Source organism: Hakea prostrata, chromosome 2 (assembly GCF_041222555.1).
Source record: "Hakea prostrata isolate BN-2017 chromosome 2, UWA_Hpros_2, whole genome shotgun sequence".
Classification (NCBI taxonomy): domain Eukaryota; kingdom Viridiplantae; phylum Streptophyta; class Magnoliopsida; order Proteales; family Proteaceae; genus Hakea; species Hakea prostrata.
The window spans coordinates 3,042,315-3,069,133 of record NC_142601.1 but is presented as its reverse complement, the minus strand read 5'-3'; the positions used below and the strand labels follow the sequence as shown (position 1 = coordinate 3,069,133).

General features: G+C 37.7%; 1 protein-coding gene across 3 annotated transcripts in view; it reads left to right on the top strand.

The window, feature by feature from the left end:
• Positions 1-26,748, top strand: part of LOC149023288 (DNA repair protein RAD51 homolog 2-like) — a 40,322-nt gene extending 13,574 nt beyond the window's left edge. For 2 of the 3 annotated variants that reach the window (XM_089143845.1, XM_089143847.1), the window contains 5 exons: positions 4,895-4,975; positions 16,236-16,301; positions 16,410-16,501; positions 17,095-17,214; positions 26,414-26,748. In XM_089143845.1, coding sequence (XP_088999971.1) covers positions 4,895-4,975; positions 16,236-16,301; positions 16,410-16,501; positions 17,095-17,214; positions 26,414-26,616 — 562 coding nt within the window. In that variant the 3' untranslated portion in view covers positions 26,617-26,748. The other variant, XM_089143846.1, reaches the window with a different exon arrangement.
• Positions 26,749-26,819: the final 71 nt, after the last annotated feature.

Sequence of the window (26,819 nt, the reverse complement as noted above, 5' to 3'; positions counted from 1 at the left end):
CCTCACATTATGCCAGAAAGTCTCATCGAGTATGGTTAACTGTGCTCTCCTTCCTCCCACGGATGAAGAACCCTTCCAACTAAACCACTGCTTTGATGCAAATATGCTCTTAAGGCCAATCTTCCTACTCTCAAAGCTCTGCAGTGTATCTAATTAGTAGCAAATCTGGTTATGCTTAGCCTCACTAAGTCACCTTGACACTTGTCCCTCATCAATCTTTAATGCATATATGTGGTTATAGATGAAGGTGCTAACTTGTCGGGCTTGCTCCACAGTTTTCTTCACAAGCTTGACCTTTCCGATGTCCTTCAACATTAAGTCAATGCAATGAGCAGCACATGGAGTCCAAAAGAGCTTATATCTGTCCATCCATCAAGGCATCAATACAAAGTCATAAGTTGTACATATAATGTAAATATATGTATTTAAAAATGAAATTTAATACTATATGTTCTAATACCTGGAGTTCCCCTACATCTTCAACCCAACTTTCTTGTAGTTGGAGCCATTATCAGTCACAATTTGGATCACATTTTCCACTCCAACCTCCTTCACCACTTGCTTTAATAATTTATAAATATATTTTGCATCCTTCTTATCACCAGATGCATCTACTGACTTGAGGAACATTGTCCTCCCATCACAATTCAACATGAAATTGATATTGGACTGTCTAGTGGAACCAGTCCAACCATCAGCCGTCACAATCACTTCATAATAAGCCCATATGAGCTGTAATCCATTAATATACTCATTCAAGTCCTCCTTATGCTTAGGCAAATAGACATTATATATCTCATATGGAGTGGGTCCCTGTACACCACTCCCAACCTTGCTATCTCCTCAACCATATCCCTATAGTAGGGCCCTTGGGTTGTATATGCTGAAATACTATAGTAATAAGCCCATTTGGAGAAAACCATCCCCACTTTTTCCTTCACACTCCCCCATAAGTGCTTCAACTTTCTTTGCGTATGCTTAGGCCTCATAAATAGGGCCGGATCATTGCGAAGAATCTCCAATTCTGGGTCTGTAGGATATGCTGACAAAACTCGACCCCTTATAGGGGCCCGTGGGATATGAAGCTCCTGCTTCACACTCAGACTCCTCCTCATAGGGACTTGGGAGCTGCCTGTGCCTCTCATACCTGCTGGCTCTCTAAAGGACCCACAACCCGGAGACCTCTGTTGCCTACTCATGTCATCAACCCTCTGTTGCTCCCTACTCATCATCATCGCCATCCTGATCTGTTCGGCCTCTGGGTCAAGGTCACATCCATACTCTCCTGACTTATCTAGACCATAATCCTCGGGATCTGGAAGGTCATCTAAGCATGCATCCTCGAACTCCTCCCTATGTGTTCTCTTCTCTTTGCTCTTTTGATTTCCCCCACTAATATATGAGGCCATTGCCTTCTTGACCTCTACGGGCACCTTTTAGTACTCTACTACGTCCCTGTTTCCACCAGCTAGATGCACCTTCAGTCTAGTGGCCCCACCTCCTCTTATTTGTTTCTTGCAGTAATTACACTCGCTCTTCCTCCTATCAGCTGTCAGTGGCCTCATGTGTTGCCAAGCTATGTATGACATCTTTGAAAGAGAGTGTCTGATACAAGACATACACACTAAGTATTTTGAAAAGCTCCACAATATGCTCCAAAAATTACTTACATGCTTCGAATATATATATATATATATAATTTAAAAAATATAAAATACACACTATCTATCTTAAAAAGCTCCACAACATGCTTCAAAAATTGCATACATGCTTCCACTAATACTCTCCTACTTTTAAATTTAAAACAGAAATTAATTATTTTTTTATAATATTCAAATATATATTAAATACAGTAAAATTACATAATTTACAGGAAAAAAAATTGATTCAACACAATCACAGCAATAAGGTGTCTCAACTCTCACATACATTAATTTGAAGCTCATACATCTACTATACATATATATCTTTAGCAATATACATAATTTACAAAATAATTTTTAATAACAGAAAAATAAAAAAATAGTAGGAAGAATCAAAAATTAATTTTGACACTACAAATTCATAGGTTAAGACTCTAAAGTAAACATTCTTAAATTTGGAAGCAATCCAAGAAGATTTAAGGCACAAACAAAACAAAAATTAAAAAAATGGGGAAGTCGGTTACTCACCTTGCAAGATTTGAGAAAATGCACAAATGGAGGAGCAAATTTAGGGTTTGAATGAAATGGAGTTGTAGAAATTAGGTGAAAAGAGGGATGAAAGCAAGAGAAATAAAAAAATAAAAAAATAAAAAATTCAAATAGGGTCGAAACTATAAGGGCGATATTGCTAAAAATGGCCGAAAATGACGATTGGTCGAAAAACAACTCGAAAATGGACATTTTATAACTTTCCATTGTGTCGTTTCGGCTCGATACTGTTTCGGTCAAAATATCATATCGTATCGACTGAAATATATTGGTCGATACAATATGATATTTTGATTGAGACTGCATACCAACTTGATCCAATCTAGGATTTAAAAGGTCTTTAACTCAATCATAGTCCAGGTTTCGATCAAAACCTGAGTTTCGAACTCCGAAAAACCGAGACTTTGGTGGTCTCGACTAAAATTTCGGGGAAACTTAGTACTTCTTTCCTGCAAGTTTCAACAGCAAGTTTCGACGGGTGTTTCAAGGTACTTTAGGGTGGGACTCTGTATATAAGCTAATTAAAGAATAAATAGCACATTGGCACATGCATTTTGCTAAAAAATCAATGTTGTCATTCGAAGTCATAGGATATGTTGAGAGGTTTCTTACAAATACACTATAAACAAAACATTCAATATATAACTTCTTAGTTCAAAACTTCAAATACAAAGTAACTAATTTTTTGCCTAAACACACATTACTTATAACCTAAGGTATTCCCAACTTTGCGATTTCTTTGCTAATTAAAGATATTTCTTATAATTAAAATATTAATTTTTAGTAATTATTAAATACATGAAATCAAAATGAAACAACCTAAGATTAATTTGGACACCATCATACATCAAAACAAAGCCAATACATTATGTATATATAAGTTAATTTTGAAAAATATAATTTTGCAAGTAATTTTTAACATCAGAAAAATAAAGAAATACTAGCACAGTTCAAAAATTAAATCTAACAACATACATTTGTAGATCTAGCTACTAGAGACAACATATATTCATTCAAAAGAAACTAACATCATTTGAGGATGAAACAAAGAAAAAAATAAAAAATTTGGGAAATTTATGTTACCTTGCAAAAAACCATGAAATTGCCACCAAGAACTGTCAAAATCACCAAAGAAGGGAAGGAAATGGTTAAAAAAATCACCTGAATTGGGCTCACAAAGCTAAAATCATAGGGGAAACAAATTGTCGAAACTTGGGGTATTGACTGGGTTCTATTGAAGCTCTGCAAAATGCAGAGTGTTGATCGAAATTCATGACTGAGTGAAAAAACCTGGTCGAACCGGTTGACCCAGGTTTAGACCAAGTTTCAACGAAATTTCGCAAGTGCCAATTGAAAGTTGTTATTTTGTTTCGGTGTCCCCATGTTTCGTTTTGACCTTTTCAAAATGCGAAATTTCAACCGAAAGACGTGTTTCGATTGAATTTTATACTATGAACTCAATCAAGTCGAGATATCTCTGCTCAATCTCTTTGAGACAGAGAGTTTTCACACCAGAACACTTACCTTTGCTTGCTTCAACTTTGCTTCACTTATGAATGGATGGTCAGTTGTGATGATGGGATTATCATTTGAACTATGAACATGTGTATTGTGTAAGACTTGTGTGAACTTTGAACATTATTATATGAGTATATGATATATTTATGCAATGTTGTGTACAATAGGCCTATTTTAGGGTTTCAATTCAGCGTAGTGGTTTCCAACTTGGGCTTCAAAGTGAATGTCGCATTTACATTTTCTTTTCAAATGTGGGGTGTTAGTGTGTTTATAAGACCCTTAATATGCTGGACAGCAAGTTTCAGTCCGAAATGATCCCTGATACCCTTTGAGATGAAGCCTCGAGGGAAAAAAATCAACGGGCTCATCGAGATCTTGAGTCACCTGTCTGTTTTGTGATGGCGAGACTGACCCCAAGATCAAGTTGTCAAAGTATGATTTACAAGAAAGAGACAATATACTTTCCCTCTCTATGCTAATATAAGACAGCTAAGGAAGGTAAAAGGTAAAAAGTTAAACAACACTATGTCTAGTTACAAGATGTTAGGCATGTCCTGAAAATATCTGTAGGAACACTTTTAACAGATTGCCACTACTATTACACGTTGACCTGCTTAGGCAGTTTGGTGGGCTTATAGCAAATCTAAAATGAGTCTTTGGACACAGGTTTGCATTAGTTGAGTAAATGTAGATTTGTCTCAATAAATGGTGGGTTACAATCTATTCAAAACAATTATTCATGGACATCTGAACTTATCTCATTTAATGATTTCTCTCTTGCATCAATTTGGAAACTAAGTTCAGAACTAGGAAGTCTGAGCTGGCTGCTCAAGAAGTCCAACTGCATGGCATGGCATGGCATGGCAATATTGATTGTGCAATTTTCCTTTTATCCCCCATTTGATGTGAGATCAAATGTTTGTATTTTCACGGTCTTTCATTTATTATATTTTTGAAACACTTTGTTATATTATCAAGTATTAATAGTTTCAAGTGAAAGTATTTTTTGTTGGATACATAGTATGGTACCTTTCTCCAAAACTTGGATAATTGGCAAAAAGCCTTATTCAACAATTCCTCAAACCAGTTTCTAGTTCCTGTTCTAACTTCTAATAGCTATTGCATGCTTTATTGAGTATCTGAAGGAAAAGGCTTGTTAATGATTGACTTTTTATTTCTCCCAGTTTGCAGCAAATCAAATTGTCAATCCTCCAACATCAGGTGAAATTGCTCATCATTGACAGCATGGCTGCCCTTGTTTCAGGGTAGATATATCTGGCACTCTAAAATATTCACTATTGAAATAGACTGGATGATATGATTTATTTATATTTATATTGAATGTTTGGTATTGAGAATTGCAAGTATGGCTCTCACTGGTGGAAGCTGTGGAGCTGATCCCATTTAGTTGTGATGATGCTTAGTTGAGCTGCATAAAGAATCCCTTGTGATTGAGACGAGGGAGTGTTTTAAAACCAGCATTTAGCCTCACACAAAACAGAGACCTTGATGCTGTAAGGCCTATTGACCCAGGTCCATGAGAAAATTGAAAAATTGTTAAAGAACCCATCCCATATGTTAAATATGAATAAGTCGTCAAGTTGATAATTTTGAAAATATTATGATTCTATTTTTTTATTTAATTTTTACTTCTCTTCCTGTTAGGTTGTATTGAGTGTTTTGTTTTCCTTTCTAGGAGGTAGTTTTTCTTGCATCCTTGTAGCATAGTTGGCATGGCACCAAGGCAATCCAAGGTGTGTTTGGGCAGTAAAGTGCTTAGGTGGTAAGTCACCAGCGAAGGCAGTGTTGAGGTGCTTATGCCGGTCTAAGTGTACATCCTCCCCCCCCCCCTCCTAACTTAAATACATCATAATTTGATTTGAATTTTTATCCTTTTGGATTTTTGCTTGAAATAGGGGACATTTTCTTATCTATGAATAATCCCTTAAATAAATAAAAAAAATCTAAATAATATTTGGTATAAATAAGTGCAATAACCTGGTCTGATACCAATTAAACCAGTGTAGGGCACCCTACAATAAGGCAGTAGCTATCGAGGCTCCTACAAATCAGCCTGGACAACTAAGCGGTCCCTTGACAACTATGCTTGAAGGAAATGTATGCACTCCATTTTTTATTTTTTTATTCCAAAATAAAAACTAGGTGATTTCCAAAATGAGCATGGACCAAAATAGCCTGATTCAGGTATCCTACGAAAAGCATGGGAAGTCTCCCAATGGAGGTGGAGCTGGGGTTGGGTTGGTAGAAGTTCGGCCTAAGCTTGAATTTAATAGAGAATGCTACACACATACACTATTTAGAATTCAAAAAAAGAAAAAGACTGATGATACATTTCCACCCGTACTTATCACCTACTTTCAATTCTCAACTTTTCTTAATTATCTTATACAGTATAGCAAGAAAAAGCCAACTTTTTTCCCCTTCTTAGAGCTAAACTAGGTTGACAACTCTTATTGCAGGTAAGTAGCAAAGATGGAAACTTCGAAGTAGTTTATGAGGGAAATTAGGTACAGTACGGGTTGAAAAGGGCTTTTACACAAAGAAAAGAGCACGACTTCGACTTCTATTTCAGTCAGAAGCTGCTTTAACGCACGTTCTAGATCTAACAAGATGGGCATTGACTTTGTTAGGAGGCTCTTCTGTCTTATGCAATTGGTAAAGCTTAGTTTGGGATCCCCCTTCCATCTTTCAGTTCCCCTTTTGATTGGATTTATCAAATGCCTGTCTCAGGAAATGCTGCTAGAAGCCCCTTTGTTTACTTTATCTGAAGTTCAGCTTAATTTGGCAAGTGGATCTGATCTATCTTCTTCATATGTGTGTGTGTCTATATATACACACACACGTGTGAAGAAGATAGAGACACGATAATATACAATGTTCTTTTTAACAGTATAAGAGGAAGCCTAGCCAATAAGTATGTAAGAAGCCTGCCTTTAAGTTAAGGCTTGAGATTGCCCTTTTCATAACATTTGATTCTGCCTAGAACACCTAGCGACTATGGAATCCTCGAATAAGAAAGGTAGGTCCTTTCGAACTTGAACTCATCTTCTTCTGCATCAGTTGATCTTTCAGCAGATCTTTTTTAACTTCCTTCCTATCTGGGATTTTTACATGAATTCCTTTGCTTTGCCCCCTCTTTTGGATTATGCCCTATCTGCATTTCCTGGGAAAGCAGCCCTTTCTTGATGCTGTGGGCGAATCTTTTGATTTCCTGCCCCCTGGTTATCTCGGTTCATTTGCTTCTATTTATTTTATCTGCCTGCTTTTTCTTCATTCAAATGGTATACTTTTCTTTGGATTTAAATTGAGATGGTGAGTTGAGAGCCTTTTCCTAACCAAAAGCAAGGGGAAGGTCAGACTGCACGGCTTTTCAGATGCAAATGTGTGCCCCTTTGGCTGCTTCTATGATTCCGGAAAAAAAAGGACTAGCCGGAAACAGAAAAGAATGTGGGTCCTGTCTTTTTCTTTTTGGTTGAATATACAGGTCCTGTCTTTGTTTGTGTGCTAAGCCCAAAAGCCCTTATAGTCTGATTTTTATGCCATTATAGAATGCATGATTTTGGCTCACCCTTGCTTCTTTGGATGCCTCTCTTTCTTCAGCAGATTCTCCTTTTGCTATGGATGAAGATTTGGATACAGGACATCTGTCTATCATAAAAATGCGGGATTTTGACCCCACTGGCAAAAAATGAGGCTAGAGTTATGAGTCTTCTCTTGAAGATCAGTCTAGCTGTATGAAATCCTTGTTTACGATCTTTACATCCAGAGTGTACCAAAGTGAGCACTAAATGTGTTGATTGAGTTCTATTAGGAGTTCAATTCTAGGAGTTTTAGTTCATGTAGTTTTCTATTTTTTGTTACCCAAGTAAGGGTATTTATGTAATAGTCTTCTTTCCACTTACCTGGGATCACACTGATCCATTCAAGCCATTCTACCACAATCAATTTTTCTCAACATGGCATCAGAGCCAAAAATCGATTAGGGAAGAAACAAAAGAAGAACAAAAAGGAAAGAAGGGGAAAAGAAGAACATCTCGCCGATCTCTCTTTGACGAAGACCTACATCCACCACCACTGCAATACATCTCTCTCTCTCTCTCACATTGATGAAGACCACTGCCGCTGCGACCCAACATCTCTACAACTACTCTAAAATCTATTGACGGCTGCCTTTAGATAGCCAACCGAACCACCATCGCCTCCTCCATCATCTCCTTGTCACCAGACTATCACTGCCTGAAAACCAACCAGAACCACCACTTGCCTGCAGAAAGCCAACCAGAACCTCCATCGCCTTCTCCATCATCTCCTTATCGCTAGAACCACCACCCGAAGGAAAAAGAATGCAGTCGAAGGAGGAAGAGAGGTGTTTTTATAAACCTAGACCTGACCGATTGAATCATGCGTCCTATGAAGATTTTTTTTTTTTTTTTTGGCCTTATAAGCCCCTCTTTTAACCTGTAGTAACACATTCGCCCTTCAGTTTCTGTTTTTTGCATTCTACCTTACCACTCAAAAAAAGGAAGGAAAAAAAAAAAGAAGGGCTGATGATGTCACTTACCCTATGAACCCTTAGAATTCTATTACTCCCTAGATATGTTTGGGTGGTCTAACTATTCCATTCTACAACGTTTCAGTTGTTTTGAAAGGGTGAAGACTGAAGAACTGCTGATAGTATTTTGACATGGCAACCACCGGTGGTAATGCTGCTCCCACTGGTTCCGAACATTACCCTACTTTTCCTTCTCTTTCATTAAGATTTGATAGAACAAATTATTTGATATGGTCTTGATTTGCATACCTCATTATTGTTGGAAGAGGACTTGTTGGACACATTATAGGCACCTCTATCAAACCTACCACCACATGTGTTTCTCAAGATAAATGGATCTTGAATTGACTCCCTTATCATGTCTCCTTTTGAATTTCATGCATCCAAATATTGTCCTTAGATACCTATTACTCAATATTGCAACCCAAATCTGGAAGGCTACTACAAAAACATATGGACAATTGGGGGATATACACAGGTTTATGAGCTACAGAATAAGCTTCATGAAACTACCCAAAGCCCAATATTATGCTGAATTGTAATCTCTTTGGTTGGAGTTGGATCATTATGGGAATTATCACCCCCACTAATTCGGATGATGTGGCTACTTATAGGAAGCATGTTGATAAGATTTGGGTATATGACTTTTTGGTTGGCTTGAATGTGGAATATGATTAGTTCAGGACACAAGTATTGAGTTGTTCTCCCTTCACCACACTAGAGCAGTCTTATGCCCTTGTTCAGTGTGAGAAAACCTGTCGGTTAACCATGTTTCATGCTCCTATTGTGGAGAAATCAACCCTACAATCTGTTAGCACCAAATTTGATTCGACCAAGGAAATTGTCAAGTGTGAACACTGTCACAAACCATTCATACCAAGGCCAATTGTTGGAAGCTCCATAAGAAGTCTACTGATTTTGAACACAAAAGGGCACAAAGAAGGGGAAAATCGAAGGCTAACCTTTCTAAGACTATTCCTATAACATCCTCTGTAGACATTGGTTTTTCACAGGAGGAATTAACTACTCTGCGACATATTTTGTAGTCTTCTATTGTTGGTGTAGCCTCTACCACTACTTCCTCTATTGCCCATACCACCTTCTACCTTGCTACTTCTAGTAAAATTTTTACAAGCTTCTATATTTCGTAGGTTTCTACTCATTAGATCATTGATACAATCGCTACAGATCATATGAAAAGTTCATCCTCCTTTTTCTTACATTATTCTCCGACTTCTGGAAAAGATAAAAGTTCGAATTGCTGATGGCTCTTATTTTGCTAGAAAATGGATCATTCAGCATTCTCCATCATTTTCTTTGTCTAAAGTTTTGCATGTATTTCCTTCTCTACTAATTTACTTTCTATCAGTAGTCTTACCCATGACTTAAATTGTAAAGTGACATTTTTTCCATCCTACTGTGTCTTCCAGAATCTGGTAACAGGGAAGTAGATTGGACATGGTAAACTAGACAATGGACTTTATTTGTTGGAGCCAATTGGAGGATCTACTTTTGCTTTGGCTACATCTTCTTATTAGGTCCATTCGGTAATGTCAGACATTCATCAATGGCATCGTAGGCTCGGTCACCCCCTCTAGGAACTCTTAAAAAAATATTTCATGATTTAGTTTGTTTTGTAATAATGAAGATTTTTTTGTGAAGCCTGCATTTTTGTGAAGCTGACTTGTTCTAGTTATTTACCTTCTCTTTATAATAGAAACTTATTTCTTTTGTGTTAATTCATATTGATGTCTGGGGACCATGTTGTTGTGTGTCTATTACGGCCCGGAGATACTTTGTTACTTTTATTGATTGTCACTCTCGTTCTACGTGGATTTATCCTTTAAAACGAAAAAAAATGAGGTTTTCTGATGTTTTTGTGATTTTCATCATATAATTAAAACTTAGTTCAATGTCATTGTGAAGATCCTTCTTAGTGACAATGGCACGGAATACATTAATGGTAAATTTCAGAAATATCTTTCTAATGCTGGCATAATACACCAAACTAGTTGTGTTGATATGGTTGCTCAGAATGGGGTTGTTGAAAGGAAGAACCGGCATCTATTAGAGATAGCTCGTTCTATTGATTGCTATAAGTTTCCTTGACGAATACTGGAGTGATGCCATACTCACTGTCTCTTACCTTTTGAATAGGACGCCTAGTAAGATACTTGATTTTAAATGTCCTAATGAGATTCTTCGAGGAGACTTTTCCTTTTTTATTCCCCTAAAGGTTTTTTGTTGTGTGTGTTATGCTAAAATCACAACCCACCAAAGTAAGCTAGCTCCTCAGCCTACGTTGCATATTTCTGAGGTATTCTGCTACTCAAAAGGGGTACAAATGTTATCATCCTTCTAGAAAAACTATTATGTCTATGGATGTAATTTTTAATGAATCTTACCCTTACTATACACCTCTCCAAGGGGAGAGTTCTAGAGGAGAGGTGTTCTTTCCAACTCTGGACCTTCATAGCACACACATAAACTCCACACACCTCCTCAACACAACTTAGGAGCTCAGGAAGAGTTTGACCTGGGTAGACTTCGGCCAGTTTACCGAGGATTTTAATTCTCCTCCTCCGTTTTCTGAACCATGTGAAGAACTTGGTAAGGGGGAGACCACTCCTATGAAGCACACTATTGAGGTCTTTCAAAACAAGTTTGATCAGAATAAGGAGATACAAACTTATCAAAAGAAGAATTACAATTAGCCAAAGTAGGTGAAGAAAGATGACATGTTACCACTTCAGTCTCTTGCTCCAGAATCAGATTCTACTATTCCCCCTGAGGTATCTTCTTCTGAGATTCCTATTGCTATTAGAAAAGTAGTTAGATCTTGTACTTAGCAACCTATAACGAAGTATGTTCTTATGTTGAAACTCTTTGTCTGACTCTCACCACGCTTTTATATCCTCTCTATCATTTGTTTCTTTTCCTAGAAGTTGGTAGGAAGCCTCTGCTGATAAGAGATGGAAGGCAGCTATGGTAGAGGAAATATAGGCAATGAAGAAAAATGATATTTGGGAGCTGGTTACACTCCTCCAAGAAAAAAACCCGTGGCTGTAAATGGGTGTTTGTAGTTAAATAGAATATTGATGGATCGGTCAATAGGTTGAAGGCTAAACTAGTTCCAAATGGGTTTATCCAAACCTATGGGATTGAGTATCAAAAGAGTTTTGCCCCTTTTGTGAAACTGAACACTATCAGAGTTATGTTATCTATGATTGTGATCAAAGATTGGAACCTGCACCAACTAGATGTAAAGAATGCCTTTTTGCATGGAGAGTTTGAGGAGGAAGTCTATATAGAGATCCCACATGGTTTTTTTTATGACAATACTGCAGGAAAAGTTTGTCAGTTGAAGAAGTCAATTTATAGGTTGAAACAGTCTCCCAGATGCTAGTTTGGACGCCTCCAAAAGGCAGTGACCAATAAACAAAGCAATGCTGATTACACATTGTTTGTCAAGAAGTCAGGTAGCAATATCACACTTCTTATTTATGTGGATGATATTGTCATCATAGGGAATAATGGTGAGGAAATACAAAGATTGAAGGACTTTCTTAGCAAAGAGTTTGAGATTGAAGATCTATGGAAGTTACAGTACTTCTTAGAAATTGAGGTGGCTCGATTAAAGAAGGGTATATACCTATCCTAGAGGATGTTCTAAATTTATTGTTAGAAGTGGGAATGTTATGGTGTAAAGCAGTTGATACCCCTATTGAGGCTGGATCTAAACTTAAAGAGAAAGAGGGAGAGGACAAAAGAAGATATCAAAGGCTGGTAGGGAAACTTATTTGCTTATCCTACACTAGGCCAGACATTACTTATGTCGTAGGAATAGTAAGCCAGCTCATGCATGATCCATGTTCAACCCATGTGAAGGTTGTTACTAGAATAATGTAGTACTTCAAGGGAACTCCTGGAAAAGGAATACTTTGTCACCCACTGATAATCTAAGGGTAGAAGCTTACACTGATGTAGACTGGGCTGGGTCTCTTGACAGGAAGTCAATTTTATGTTACTGTACGTCTGTACCTTTGTTGGAGGTAATCTAGTTACTTGGAGGAGTAAGAAATAGAATGTGGTAGCTTTATCTAGTATAGAAGCTAAATATAGAGCTATGGTTCATGGAGTTTGTGAGCTACTATGGTTGAAAGACCTGCTAAAAGATATTGGAGTCCAAGTTCCAAACCCTATAATGCTATATTGTGACAATAAGGCTGCTATTAGTATTGGCAAATGCCAATAATCCAGTGCAACATAATCGAACTAAGCACATTGAAATTGACAGGTTTTTTGTCAAAGGAAAGCTTGAACAAGGGCTCATCTACATGCCTTTTGTGAGGTCCGGAGACCAAGTGTCAAATATTTTCACTAAGGGTTTGAAGGAAGGAGATTTCCTTCCTATTGTAGCCAAGTTGTACATGACTAATATCTATGCCTTAACTTGAGGGGGGGAGTGTTAGTTGAGTTCTATTAGGAGTTCAATTCTAAGAGTTTAGTTCATGTAGTTTTCTATTTTTTGTTACTCAAGTAAGGGTATTTATGTAATAGTCTTATTTCCTCTTTATTATAAATAGAGGGCTTATGATCACACTGATCCATTCAAGCCATTCTACCACAATCGATTTTTCTCAACAAAATGAAAGGATTTAATCCACATTTTATGATCGTGGACGTTCATTCACATGCGAATTGCATCTTATTTAAGTGTTGTGCAATTCTGTTGTTCGCCTGCATATTGAAACCTACCTGGACTAGATCTTCCCACTCTCCCTTAAAGATGGATTGACGGGTTTCAAAGAAGATTGGCTTTCTCCTTACCTAGAGGCTTCCTAGCGCGCAGGAGTACGCTGAAATCTTCGTTAAGACAATGGAAGGCAACGTATGTACAGTCAAGGAGAGCGAGGGGGGGGGGTCTCCCTACTTCCTACTGGACAAGGAAATTCTTGCCCTGATTCTTATCAGATGGCTCGTGGGCAAAGCTGAATCAAGTCCATTCTCTCTATCCCGATATTACGCGAGCTTCGGTTTCTGAATGCCTTACATAGGCAGAGGATCAGTCTGCAAGGAAGGCCTACTTATTTTATCCATGGGTTCATTTGCTTAAGACGGCTGTGCAGGTTTCTCGCAAGGGATGCAGTCAGTATCACCTCTAAAGTTTTTTAGATGTTCCTTTCCCTGATTGGTTTTGTGTCAAGTGAATAGCAGAACTTCTTCCTATCAGGCTGAGCTTTGCCAAGTGTTCAATCTTTAGGTTGGTACTTATATGGAGTGAGAGGCAATTCACTCAGTAACCTACCAAGCAGATAGAACAGACAAATGCATGAAGGAAATGGTGGGGAAAGTCTTGCACAGGTGTATGATCACCGTTAGACCGCTTGGACTTCCTTTTGGGAACTCCTTTGCTCAAGACTCCTAACAATTGCTAACTCTTCTCAAAGAGGAGTCATGTCGGCTAATAAGAAAAAAGAAAGAGCAAGACAACCAAGGGCAAAGAATTGCGAGAAAAGGTTTGTGCGGACTGCAAGTACCGCAAGAAGAGAAAGAAAACATTTATGTGCAGCTTTCACTTCTCCCATGAATACTTGCCGCATTCCAGGTCCACACAGCTACCTAATTGATCAATACTATCATCTAGTTATGATTAGTACGATTAGGTCAAGGTTGGGGGGGCGGGTGCACTTATCTATCCATGCGAGAGAGCTGTACCTATCAGCAACACTATTAGTGTGAAGACTTCTGTGGCATGAGGCGCTCACGTTTGCTAATCTTCCCCCTCAGATTTCCTTTCCTTGCTCTACTCTTTCTTCTCCTTCTAAAACCATGTGTCTTATCAAGTGGGGGACACCTCTGAAAGCCAATGGGGCTCACATCCGCAGTGGCATTGAATCCAAGCAATGAAAGCGTGGAAGACTTAAGCCATGTGACCTACTGGTCTCCTCATTTTGTTTTTGTTGCTCAAGCGGCTAAAGGTGAAAGCTTTCTTGCTAATGAGCTCTCTGAACTTGACTCCAGCTGGAGCCTCACTTCTAATGGAACTTATCATCTCCTTAAATTTATTATCTTGTGGGAATCACCATATTGCCCATCCCAGCTTCCAATTGTTTGAGCTGTTGCTTGATAGAGCTCCGTTTCCACTAGAATGACGACTATGGAAGCATGGTGGTATGCTATGTACCTAATAGGGCCCACTTGGTATGTGGGCACTAGATTGGACCAGCTTAGTATAGGATAGGTTAAAGGGCTTGATTTAACATGTTCCATCAACTTTCGGAGCTTTTAGGACATTGGTCAAATACCTAACAATTACTTACTGAAGTTGTTGATGATTATCTCTTGGGTGAAGTTCTCTTTCAATGTTATCTGGTGATTGTTCTTGTTGCTTATGCTCAAGCTTGATCTGGTTGTTAGTATCTGAATTGTTATTACAATACAACTTAAGCCCCCACTTGGGGGGGGGGGGTGTCAAATGTTATTGATTAAGAGCTTAAAGCACTGTTCACACTTCACATGAATGGTAACTCATGGACAATAATTTTGTTCTTTATGTTATATTTCCTTTTTCCTTGCTTTTTTGAAGGTTTCTACTACTGTTTTCTGACTTCCCACGGGCACACTTTTTCAATATGAATTGTGGGAGGGAGAGCTGCAAATGAGCTGTGCCTCTCTAGTTCTTAACTGCTATTTGTCACAGTAACCTTACCCAGATCTTATTTCTAACAATTTGGTCACTTTGGTGACTTATCTGCATCATTGATTCAGTCCCTCACTTTATATTTACCAGATCAAGATGCAAAAAGAAAAAATCTGAAGATGGAAGCCTGAAAGGAATGCCTCCCTGCCGTGTATCACATTTTCTTACAACTATGCTTTGTGTTGGATCGGTTAACAATGTCAAGAAAAGCTATGGCATGATTTCGGTTTGTCAATGTTTAGTGAATAAAGCCTCTAGGAAGACAGCAAAAATATTATCTATTGCAGTCAATCTTGTGATTTTAGAATAATTTCATATCAAAATCCCGTAGGACTACTCTGAAGAAGTAATATTGACTGTGGCAATAGTTTTCAACCTCAAAGTTTTACCTTCACGATCATAGAGTATAAAATTCTCTGGTTTAAACATTCTTTAATGAAAATTTCAGCTTACTCTCTCACTAGGTGCACAAAGGAATATTATGTATAGCAAATGGACCAATCATGTTTACTCTATATATAGGAGGCTTACCTAGTGCACGAGGCTTTTGCCATTATGGGGTCTGGAGAGGGTCATAACAGAAACAGCCTAACCCACTTGACAGAGAGGCTGTTTCCTGATTCAATGGAGCAACCTTTCTGTTCCAACAAGGTCTGCCCTCTCAGGTGACCCCACATATGTTGTCTGACGTGAAGATTCCAAGAAAAATACAGCATTGTGTTTTCCAACTAAAAATAATCAAAATATTTACTCGCAAATTTGATTGCATCTGTCTCTGTTGAATTTGATTCTGATTATGGCCTGCAATCCTGGAATAAGAGGAAGATAGATTTTAGCATAGTAGTCAGTGTTTTATCTTTTGTTATTGTTTCTTCTTCTTTCTTTCTTTGTTTCTTTGTTTCTTTGTTTCTTTCTTTCTTTTTTTTTTTTTTTTTTTTTTTTTTTTGGTGGCTTTTTTTTTATTTTTTATGAGAGGTTGTATTTCCCACCCCTTTTTTCTGTGGGGGTGGGGGGTGGGGATGATCTATCTAAGGTGGTTGTGCTGCAATTTTACATAGCTAAACACCATTTAGCATTTATTTGTGCAACAAAATTCTGTTGTTGTATCAACAAATGTTGTGTGTTTGGCTTCTTAGTATCATGCTTCTTATCCCATTGTCACTGGCGATGTATGAAAACAGGGATATATAATACATTTTACTCCTCGTCATGTTATTCAAGGAATGATGCATCTTAATATTATGATCAGGGAAAATGAGAGGGACTTTGGAGCATCCAGACAACATTCATTGGGTTGGCACATTTCTTCTATCAAGTAAGAAACATTATGAGGACCTTTTGATTATTTCTTGTAACCTTTTTACTTTAATGACTGCCTTTTTCATTTTGATTGTAACTTCTTTTTTGTAAATGACATTTCTAGGTCACTTGCAGAGTTTTCACGAATTCCTGTTGTGGTGACCAACCAAGTGAGAACTCGAAGTAGTGATGGATCTCACCAGTACCCCTTCCAAGGTTTAATACTGTTGGACTTTGCAGATTTTAGAGCGGTCCTTTTGTGGATAAGCATATTTAATCACAAATAAAATGTATCATGCTAATTATTATGGATATCTTTGCACAATAATCCTCGTGAGAAGAAACAAATTTTAATTGATTTGAGTATAAATAACTGTATTGTATTGATCAGGTTGTAAGTTTTCCATTTTTATCAGTTATAGAAACCTATAGACATTGAGAAAAATATTTAAATTGTCAATAAAAAATTTGTGAACTAAAGGATGAATAAAAGTTTGCAATTTAGAAGGTGCCCTTAAATTGCCCAATCAATTTCAATTGAAGTAAGGGGATCCCTTATTAATTGTCTCTGTTGTCGCATTATGGTGCTTCAAATCATTGAAGAGACCCATTTAGGAACAATAGGATGACGGCAAAATTTTCAGAAAAAATACTCGTAGTCTTTTTTTTTATTTCAATTCTGGAGATCTCTTCCAAAAATCTTCATCCACTAGAGTTCATTATCCAGTGAAGAACCAGTATGAGAGTTGAATTGCAGATATTACTGTTACCAATAAAAAGCTATCTCTAACATGTCTCTTATTCTGCAGCTCAAAACAAAGAAGAGAGTATGAAAGACCATGGAAGAGTTGAGTCTCATCTTGTTGCTGCTTTAGGAATCTTCTGGTCTCATGCTGTGACCATTCGTCTTGTCCTTGAGGCTAATTTAGGTTGGAATCTAACTTCTTATTTGTATGTGGGTTTACCATTTTATTGTACTTGAAACCAAATATAATAGGGTACTATCACTGTACATCCTTGAGAAACTACATAGTTGCTTTGTATTGTCTGATGTGTGCTTCAAACGTTGTCAGTAATATATGGAGTTGCATGACATTAAACTTTGGTTCACTTGGGATAAAAATAATAAAAGTGGAGTGTGTATAATAGTGGATAAAGATAAGGTGGTGGAGCTTAAAAGAGATCAAATGAAGTCTTTCACTAATGAAGTAGCCAAATAAGGAAAGTGGGAATTTCAAGAGGCCATTAATATGATGTGGAATGAGATGGCTGCGTATATTAGTAAGGTGGATAAAGATGTCATTGGTGAATTGAAAGGAAAAAACACCGTTCCTATATAGACTTGGTGGTGGGATGGTAAGGTTCAAGACTTCAAGTGGTCATTAAGAATAAGAAAGCTAGTTATCAAATATGGCGAAGGACCTAGAAAGGTATAAGTTGGCTAGAAAAGAAGCTAAGAAATTATAGGAAAAGCAAGGGAGGAAAAATATAAAAATCTACTTAATAAGCTACGGATAAAGGAAGGGGGGAAAACTATTTATAAGATAACTGAAATAAGAGACAATAAGAGTAGTGATCTCCACAATGTTAAATGTATTAGAACTGAAGATGGTAAAATACTAGTGCGTGATGAGGGGCTGGGAAGTTATTCTCCAACTTACTAAAGGATCTTAGGAGTTGGTAACCCGTTCCCTGTCTTTCTTTCTATTGCATTCTATCTTATCGTGAATGACTCTTCAAGAGGTTCCAAGGCCGATGGCCTATCTATTCGGCTTCATGCCTTCTCTCTCCCTTTTGGTGTATTGACCCCCATTCTAGTTGATTACCATTCAACTCTTGCTATCTCGACCTTTTACCTCGCCCCTTAGCTTCTATACTTTTAAGTATTTGTCACTTGGAACATTACACTATTTGCCGTGGCACTAATTTTCAAACATATATATAGAGAATTATGATGTCCGAAGTAAAATAGGCAAGGCACAATGTCCTAATGAAATCCCAATAGAAGTATGGAAGAGCTTAGGAACCTGTGGGCTAGCTTGGCTAATCAAGTTGTTTATCAAGTTTATAAGCACAAGGAAGGTGCTAGATGAATGTAGGGGAAGCATAAAGATCCCAATTTACAAAAATAAAGAGATATAAAAACTAGAGGCATTGAACTGATGAGTCATACTATAAAATTAAGAGAGAGAGAGAGAGAGAGAGAGAGAGAGAGAGAGAGAGAGAGAGAGAGAGAGAGAGAGAGTACTTGAATCCCATTTGAGATTAAAAAAAAAATAGTATTACAGAGAACCCATTTGGTTTCATGCCGCGAAGATTTACAATGGAAGTTATTTGAAAAGGTATGGAGAATGTAAGGAAGATCTCCATATGGTCTTTATTGGCCTAGAAAAGCTTATGATGGAGTCCCCAAAATGTTAATTTGGCAAGGACCAAAGAACAAATGTTGCAGGGAAATATGTGGACATGGTTAAAGATTTGTATGATGGTTCAATAACAAGTGTGAGAATAGTGGGAGGTACAACATGGTGAATTACCAACTATATTTGGGCTACATTAAAGAGCAACATCAAGCCCATATTTATTTGCACTTCACATGATTTAACCAAAGACACACAAGACAAGGCTCCTTGGTGTATGCTTTTTACTGATGATATTGTTTTGGTAGACGAGTCACAAGCAAGGATTAATACCATCTTAGAATCATAGAGAGCAACTTTGGAACCAAAAGCTTTAAACTAAGTAGAATGAAGACGCAATATCTAATATGTGACTTTGGTCGTAATTGGACAAATGATGAGAAGGAGACTACACAAAGCAGTTATTTTGTATCAATCATAAATAAAGAAGTTAATATACATGATGATGTTTCAGAGAATTAATAGGATGAATAAAGTGGAGGGGTGCATCCTGGGTTTTGTGTGATGAATGTATTCCTTTAAATGTCCAAAGGAAAATCTATAGGACCATTGTATGACTAGCTATGGTGGATGGGGGTGATGAATGTATTCCTTTAAATGTCCAAAGGAAATCTATAGGACTGTTTTATGACTAGCTATGGTGTATGGTGCAGACAAAGACAGAGGCGGACCTACACTTGGGCTCCCCACCCCCCCCCCCCCAAATTTTTTTTTTTGTGTGAAAAAATTATTAAAATAAGCCTATTTTGGGTTTTTTTTTTTTTTTGCTATTTTTTGTCTTTTAACCCTCTTCTAGTGTGAAATATCAGCACTTGCCCCCCCCCCCCCAAACCCATATTGGGAAAACTTTTAAAGGTAAAGGCAATGGGTAAAAATGTCACTATGCCCCCCCCCCCCCAATGTTGAATCCTGGTTCCGCCACTAGGTATAGAGTGTTGGGCAATTAAGAAGTATTATATAGATAAACTCAATGTAGCAAAAATGACGATGTTAAGATAGATGAGTGGTACAACTAGGAAGGATAAGGTTAGGAATGATCATATTAGATTTGCTTTAGGAGTAGCTCCCGTTAATTAGGTGGCACGGCCATGTTCAACTGAGACCTATAAATATCCCTCTATGAAGAAGTGATTTAATCCAGATAGAAGGAACTAGAAGAGCTAGGGATAGACCTAAAATAATCTTTGGAGAAGTGGTTAGAAAAGATATGTCTGGCTTAGGCCTTCTATCTAGTATGGCCTCAAATAGAGTTGATTGGAAGGAAATAATCCATGTATCATACACCATTTAGTTGGGATAAGGATTGTTTGTGTTGTTGTTGTTGTTGTTGTTGTTGTTGTTATTGTTGTTAATACATAAATATCAGACAAACTTATTACTCTTGGTATTCTTTCCATGGAGTTTGATTCAAGATTTGATACACAATTTACTCTGACCAACATATATAATTGAGTAGTTCATCTCATCCGTAAATGTCCTTCATAGATTTATTGGGGCTTTATTTTGCCAACGCCATCAAAAATATGAGATCATCCTTCAGTGCTTTTTGACAGAATGAAGTTAATCCTAGGATTTGAAGGAATAAATCATTTATGGGTCTCTTGTCTTTTCTTTGCTGACTATATAGAATGATCTGTTCATAGGATCAAAAGTTGTAGTTAAAAACGTAAGATAACTTTCCTAGGCTTAATTAAATGAAGGTGACATATGTAGTAGCCTTTGCCAAATGAATTCTCATGTTCACTTGGCTTTTTTTTTTTTTTTTTTTTTTTTTTTTTGACATAAAAATGTTGCCATAGGCCGTGGTTTGTGGCCTGTGCCTCTGTAGGAGAGATTTTTGAAGATGATGTGAAGTACTCCATAGAGTTTGTAATGATTTTGACAAGTACTGATTGGCTGTTCTCGTGTAAGAAATTTATTGGCTTAAACAGGAATGATAATATTTCAAGAAAGGATTCAAACTTCAATGATTTTGACAAGTGTTGACTTGTCGTTCTCCTGTAAGAAACATTTTGGGTTAAATAGGGATGATTATATCTTCAGGAGGGATTGCTTGCTTCTTGATAACAATTTTCTGTATGCAGTTTTTGGTGGTGTGTTTTGGATATATTACAAACTGTAACTATCCTTCTTTTCCCAATGAAATGAAATGTTACTGCTGATAGAAAAATAAGCAGAGCTCTGAAACTATTACCATGTCAGTTATTAATCAATTTGAAGTGACTTATTTGACTATCTCAATCTCTTTATTGATGAATGCCTCTTTTGCTAATGGATTTTGAAAAGCCTGAAGCAAAATATTACCGTCCTGAGTTTCTGTACTTTAGTCTGTACATGTGACTGAGCATGTGCTTTCCGTCACAAATAATGAGTTATTGAGTCCAGAGCTTGCTGTAGGTGTCAACAATGCCTATTCACTTCACTGACTTGGCTATCAAATTACCTGAAATACTGCAGTTTGGAGATGCTTTTTCAGGTTGGGGCATTCATGTATCCAAGCTTCATAATCCTTTAACCTATGATTCTAATGACTCATGAGAGCATTCCTAATTCTTTGAAGAGTATTGATTCGTTAACCTTTTCTTGACATAAGGAATACCATCATTAGCAGGATTTTTCGAGGTTGGATGCATGATTTTTGACCTGGTGTTCCTATCTTTCTTTAGCTTATGGTTTAAATGCATGCATAAGGGTTTTGATTGCAATTAAAAATAAGGGTTCATGAAACTACATAACTATCGGAAATTTAACCTTATCAGATACCAGTATCATATTCGGATCACCCTTGTTCAGACAGGTAATGCTACTGCTTGCCTTTCAACCACATCTCGCCCACGGATCATTGATTCAGGAGCTTCTGATCATATGACCGGGGCTACAGGTATATTTTCCTCTTTTGTTCCATCATCTTCTTTGGTTACACTTGCTGATGGCTCTCATATCAATGTTAAAGGAGTGGGTACAGTTCAACTCACTCCATCCATTACCCTACCCTCAGTTCTTTACGTACCGAATTTGCCATTTAACTTATTATCTGTTCATAAATTTACCTCCACTAATAACTGTTTGGTGAAATTCTTTCCTGGACATTGTTTATTTTAGGATCTTACGACGAAGAAGATGCTTGGTAGAGGCCGTATGTCTGGGGGGTTGTATCTATTCGAGGAGATATCCTCTATTGCTTGTTCTAGTATTTCAATTCCCCATCAAATACATTGTCGGTTGGGGCATCCCTCTTTGGAAAACCTAAAATTGGTAGATAAACGTTTTCATTCTCTTTCTAAGTTGGACTGTGAGTCTTGTCAATTTGGAAAACTTCATCGTGTGAGTTTTCCTCCTCGTATAAATAACAGATCAGATCACCCTTTCTCTCTAGTTCATTCTGATGTGTGGGGACCCTGTCCTATTAGTTTTACTCAGGTTACAGATACGTTGTTACATTTGTGGATGACTTTTCAAGAGTCACTTGGCTTTATTTAATGAAAAATCGTTCAGAATTATTTGACATTTTTGTTATTGAAATTCGTACTCAATTTGGTGTTCCTATTCGTACTTTTCGTAGTGATAATGCCAAAGAATATTTCTCTGATCCTTTTTGTAAATTTATGGCTTCTAATGGGATTCTTCACCAATCCTCCTTTGTTGATACTCCTCAACAAAATGGGGTTGCAGAAAGAAAAAATAGACACTTATTGGAGGTCACCCGTTCTCTCTTATTTGAGATGAAGGTTCCTAAATCCTTTTGGGCTGATGCAGTTTCAACTGCTTGTTATCTTATTAACAGGATGCCTTCATCTGTCTTAAAAGGTGGCATTCCTCATTCTCTCCTATTTCCTTCATCTCCTTTATTTACTTTTCCTCCTCGCGTATTTGGTTGTGTATGTTACATTCGTAATCATCGCCCAGGGATCTCTAAACTTAATCCCCGTGCACTTAAGTGTATTTTTGTGGGGTACTCTCGTACTCAAAAGGGATATCGTTGTTATTCTTCTGACTTACGAAGATATTTTGTTACTGCAGATGTGTCATTTTTTGAGTCCACTCCTTTTTCTACTGAATCTCATAGTTTAACTGACCTAAATGATGATCTCTGTATTTTTCAAAGTGTGTTTCCACAGGGTACAGTTCCTTCACCTCCACCTCCGCCAGACATCACCAAATTGTACATGCGCCGTCCAAAACCACCGGCTCCCCCCCTGCACCTACGGTCTCTACCTCTGTGCTGACTTCGTCTATTGATCTTGCGGACGTTCCTGCCACATCTGACCTTGATATTCCAATTGCTCTTCGGAAGGGTACTCGTTCTTGTGTTCAGTATCCCATCTCTAACTTTATTTCATATTCTACTTTATCACCTGGATTCTCTACTGCTCTATCTACTGTAGAGACTTATCCTATTCCTAAGAATGTTCTTGAAGCCTTGTCTAATCCTGGGTGGGTCAGTGCAATGAACGAAGAATTACAAGCCTTAGAGGACAATCAGACTTGGGATCTTGTGCCTTTACCCTCAGGAAAGAAAGCTATTGGTTGTAGGTGGATATTCACTGTGAAAGTTAATCCTGATGGTTCTTTAGCTTGCCTGAAAGCTCGTCTCGTTGCCAAGGGCTATGCTCAAGTTTATGGCGTAGATTATGCTGATACTTTTTCACCTGTTGCCAAGCTTACTTCCATCCTCATTTTAATCTCTCTTGCCGCTACCTACCAGTGGCCCTTGTTTCAGTTGGATGTGAAGAATGCCTTCCTTCATGGAGATCTGCATGAGGAAGTGTGTATGGAGCAACCACCTGGGTTTGTTGCTCGGGGGGAGAAGAATAAGGTTTGTCACCTCCGCAAATCATTATATGGTCTCAAGCAGTCACCTCGAGCATGGTTTGGACGATTCACTACTGTTGTAATAGAATTTGGGATGACTGATGACTCGTTGTGAAAGTGATCACTCTGTATTCTTTAAAAGCTCTGATGCAGGCAAAATCTTTCTTGTAGTTTATGTTGATGATATTGTCATTACAGGAAATGACACTTTAGGAATTGATAGGTTAAAGACCTATTTGCAAGAGAAATTCCAGACCAAAGACTTGGGCAAGTTAAAGTATTTTCTAGGAGTAGAAGTTGCCCAATCAACAAAGGGCATCTTCTTATCTCAACGGAAGTATGTACTAGATTTGCTTTCTGAAACAGGAATGTTGAGATCAAAACCCATAGACGCTCCCATGGAATGTAACTTAAAGTTAATGCCAGAAGATGGAACCATTCTTGATGATCCAGAGAAGTACAGAAGGCTTGTTGGAAAGCTGAATTATCTGACTTGACTAGACCTGACATTGCCTTTCCAGCTAGTGTTGTGAGTCAATTTTTGTCTGCCCCACGAACATCACATTGGGATGCAGTTATACGAATTGAGAGGTATCTTAAGAAAGCACTAGGACGTGGACTTCTTCACACTAATCATGGGCATAGAAATGTTGAAGGATTCTCTGATGTTGATTGGGCTGGATCACCTATTGATAGAAGATCGACTACAGGCTACTGCACATTCGTTGGAGGAAATCTTGTATCATGGAAAAGTAAGAAACAAACTGTGGTAGCAAGATCAAGCGCAGAATCTGAGTATCGTGCTATGGCACAGGTAACATGCGAGATGGTATGGATAAAACAATTACTCCAGGAATTAGGAATTATTGGTGACATACCAATGAAGTTATGGTGTGATAATCAAGCTGCGGTTCATATAGCATCAAATCCAGTTTTTCATGAACGTACCAAGCATATTGAAGTTGATTGCCACTTTGTTCGTGAGAAGTTACTACAAGGCATAATATCCCCCAAGCATGTGAGGACTGGAGAACAACTCGCAGATTTGTTCACCAAAGCTCTAGGGCATACAAGAGTTACCTATATTTGTAACAAGCTGGGCATGAGTAATATATATGCTCCAGCTTGAGGGGGAGTGTTAGGAAAGGGCAATTTGGGAAATGACAGATCCATCGAGAGTTAGTGCACTAACTCTCGATAGGAAAAAGAGGTGGTAGTTAAGAGTTTTATACCAATCGAAATTGGTTGATGCTTTCCTATATAGAATATACTTGTAAATTAGCCTATATAAAGTGATATTATTTTGAGGAGTGCTCACAAGTTCTATCTGAGCCTCCACAACTAAATCGTGGCTTCCATCTTCTCTTCTCCCTCATTCTTCCCCTTATTCTTTCTCAAAATAACAAACCTTATCAGATACCAGTATCATATTTGGATGTATTAAGAAAATAAGCTCACTTCTTGCCTGAAGACCTTGCTGGTCATGTATATCTTGTTTATAATGTCTTCTATTATGGTGCTTCTGTTGTTTCTTCAGGATATGGCAATAGATTATCCATTTGGAAATTGAAGTTCCTTGGAGTAATGGACCTGAAAGGAAACTGTTGGTGATGTGTAAATTCTGAGCCACTAAACTTTCAAAGAATTTGACCAACCTATATAAAATTAATTATAAAATAAATGTAAATTATTTTAGAATCCTTGAATTTGAAATTTATGTCAATTAGATAAAATAAATGTTTCATTATTATTCTTTCTATATAATGGCACCCACACCTCACACCAGACCTAGGTTTTTGACAACTTGGACCAACCACCCCTTGTAGGCTGCCTTGTAAATAGACAGGACCCATGGATCTTCACGGGGATATTGAACAATGCTTCAAATGGGTTGGGTCTTGTATTGGCTAAAGTCTGCGCCATGCATTGCTGCTGCTATCCCTAGATGTAAAGTTTCTCTTGTTGTGATCCTCTTTTTTTCTTTTAGTGCAGTGGTTTATGCTGTTATGATGTTGTGGAGTTGATGCTTTTTCATGTTAATTCAGATTTCAGAGAAAGAAAATTTTTACCAATTAGGTGCTTCGCATTTCTAATTTCTTTTAATGGCTTCGAATCTGTTTGTTTATGTTGTCTCATCCATTTCTTAGAAAATCTATATTACATCAGGGAAAGGCTGAGTATGCTAGTGGAATACTATATCCTAGCCAATGTGCGGAATTTCGCTGTCGCCATTTCGCTACCCGCTACCCACTCTCAGTACCATACATGTAGTCAAGTATGCTATATTCTAGTAATGTGCGAAATTTCGCTGTCACCATTTCGCTACCCACTCTCAATACCATACATGTAGTCAAGTATATATAATTTATATCATGTAAAACAGTCAACACTACAAGTGTAGGCAAATAAATAGTGATCCCATCATCTCAATATCTACTATTGCCCTGTTTCATCAAAATACTGCCCTGTTTGGGCAAAATATAGCATTGTTTCGGCGAAATATTTCCCTGTTTGGGTGAAATATCGCCCTGTTTCAGTGATATATCTCTGACATTTTGTAATTTTGTTTTCACCAGGGGGTTTCATGTCGCTACTTACCAAAACACTGAGATATCACCAAGTTCGGCGATATTTCTACAACATTTCTTACCATGATTCTAGCACCCTATGTAGATTTCTCTCTTCCTCTGAAATGACTGTCTTACACTTTTAAAAGGGGGAAGGAGAGAGACAGACAGATAGGATGCTGTATACTATATACTTCTGGCATGCCCATCCCTTTCCTGTAACTTTATTATGTCTTGGACCTCTTGGTACTAATGGAATGAAGTCAAGGTATGTACGACATGTCAGTTTATTCAACCCTGTTCATGTTTGTTTTATTTTCTGTGTGCAGGTCAGAGGTTCATAAAGGTGGCAAAATCTCCATTATCTCCACCTCTTGCATTTCCTTTTGTTGTGACTTCATCAGGCATTTCATTACTTAGTGATGATGGAATAGAAGTAAAGGGGCCGGAGATATGCACAATCCATTGTGAAGGTCTGTTGAGATGCAGTCATGCTTATGACTCTTTCTTGCTTTTTTTCCACTCTTTGTGACTGATATTCTGAGGGAATTCCTTGAACCACAGTGAGTGAATAGAATTGTATGATAACCCCCATGGAGGAACATGCAGGGGAATGTCACACTGTATCCGCCATGGTAGTGCCTACGCTAGTCTTCCATGTAAAACACCCACATCTACATCAAAGATTTAGTAGTTTTGAACAGCCTAGATGGTATTAGAGGAGTCCATGTTCCA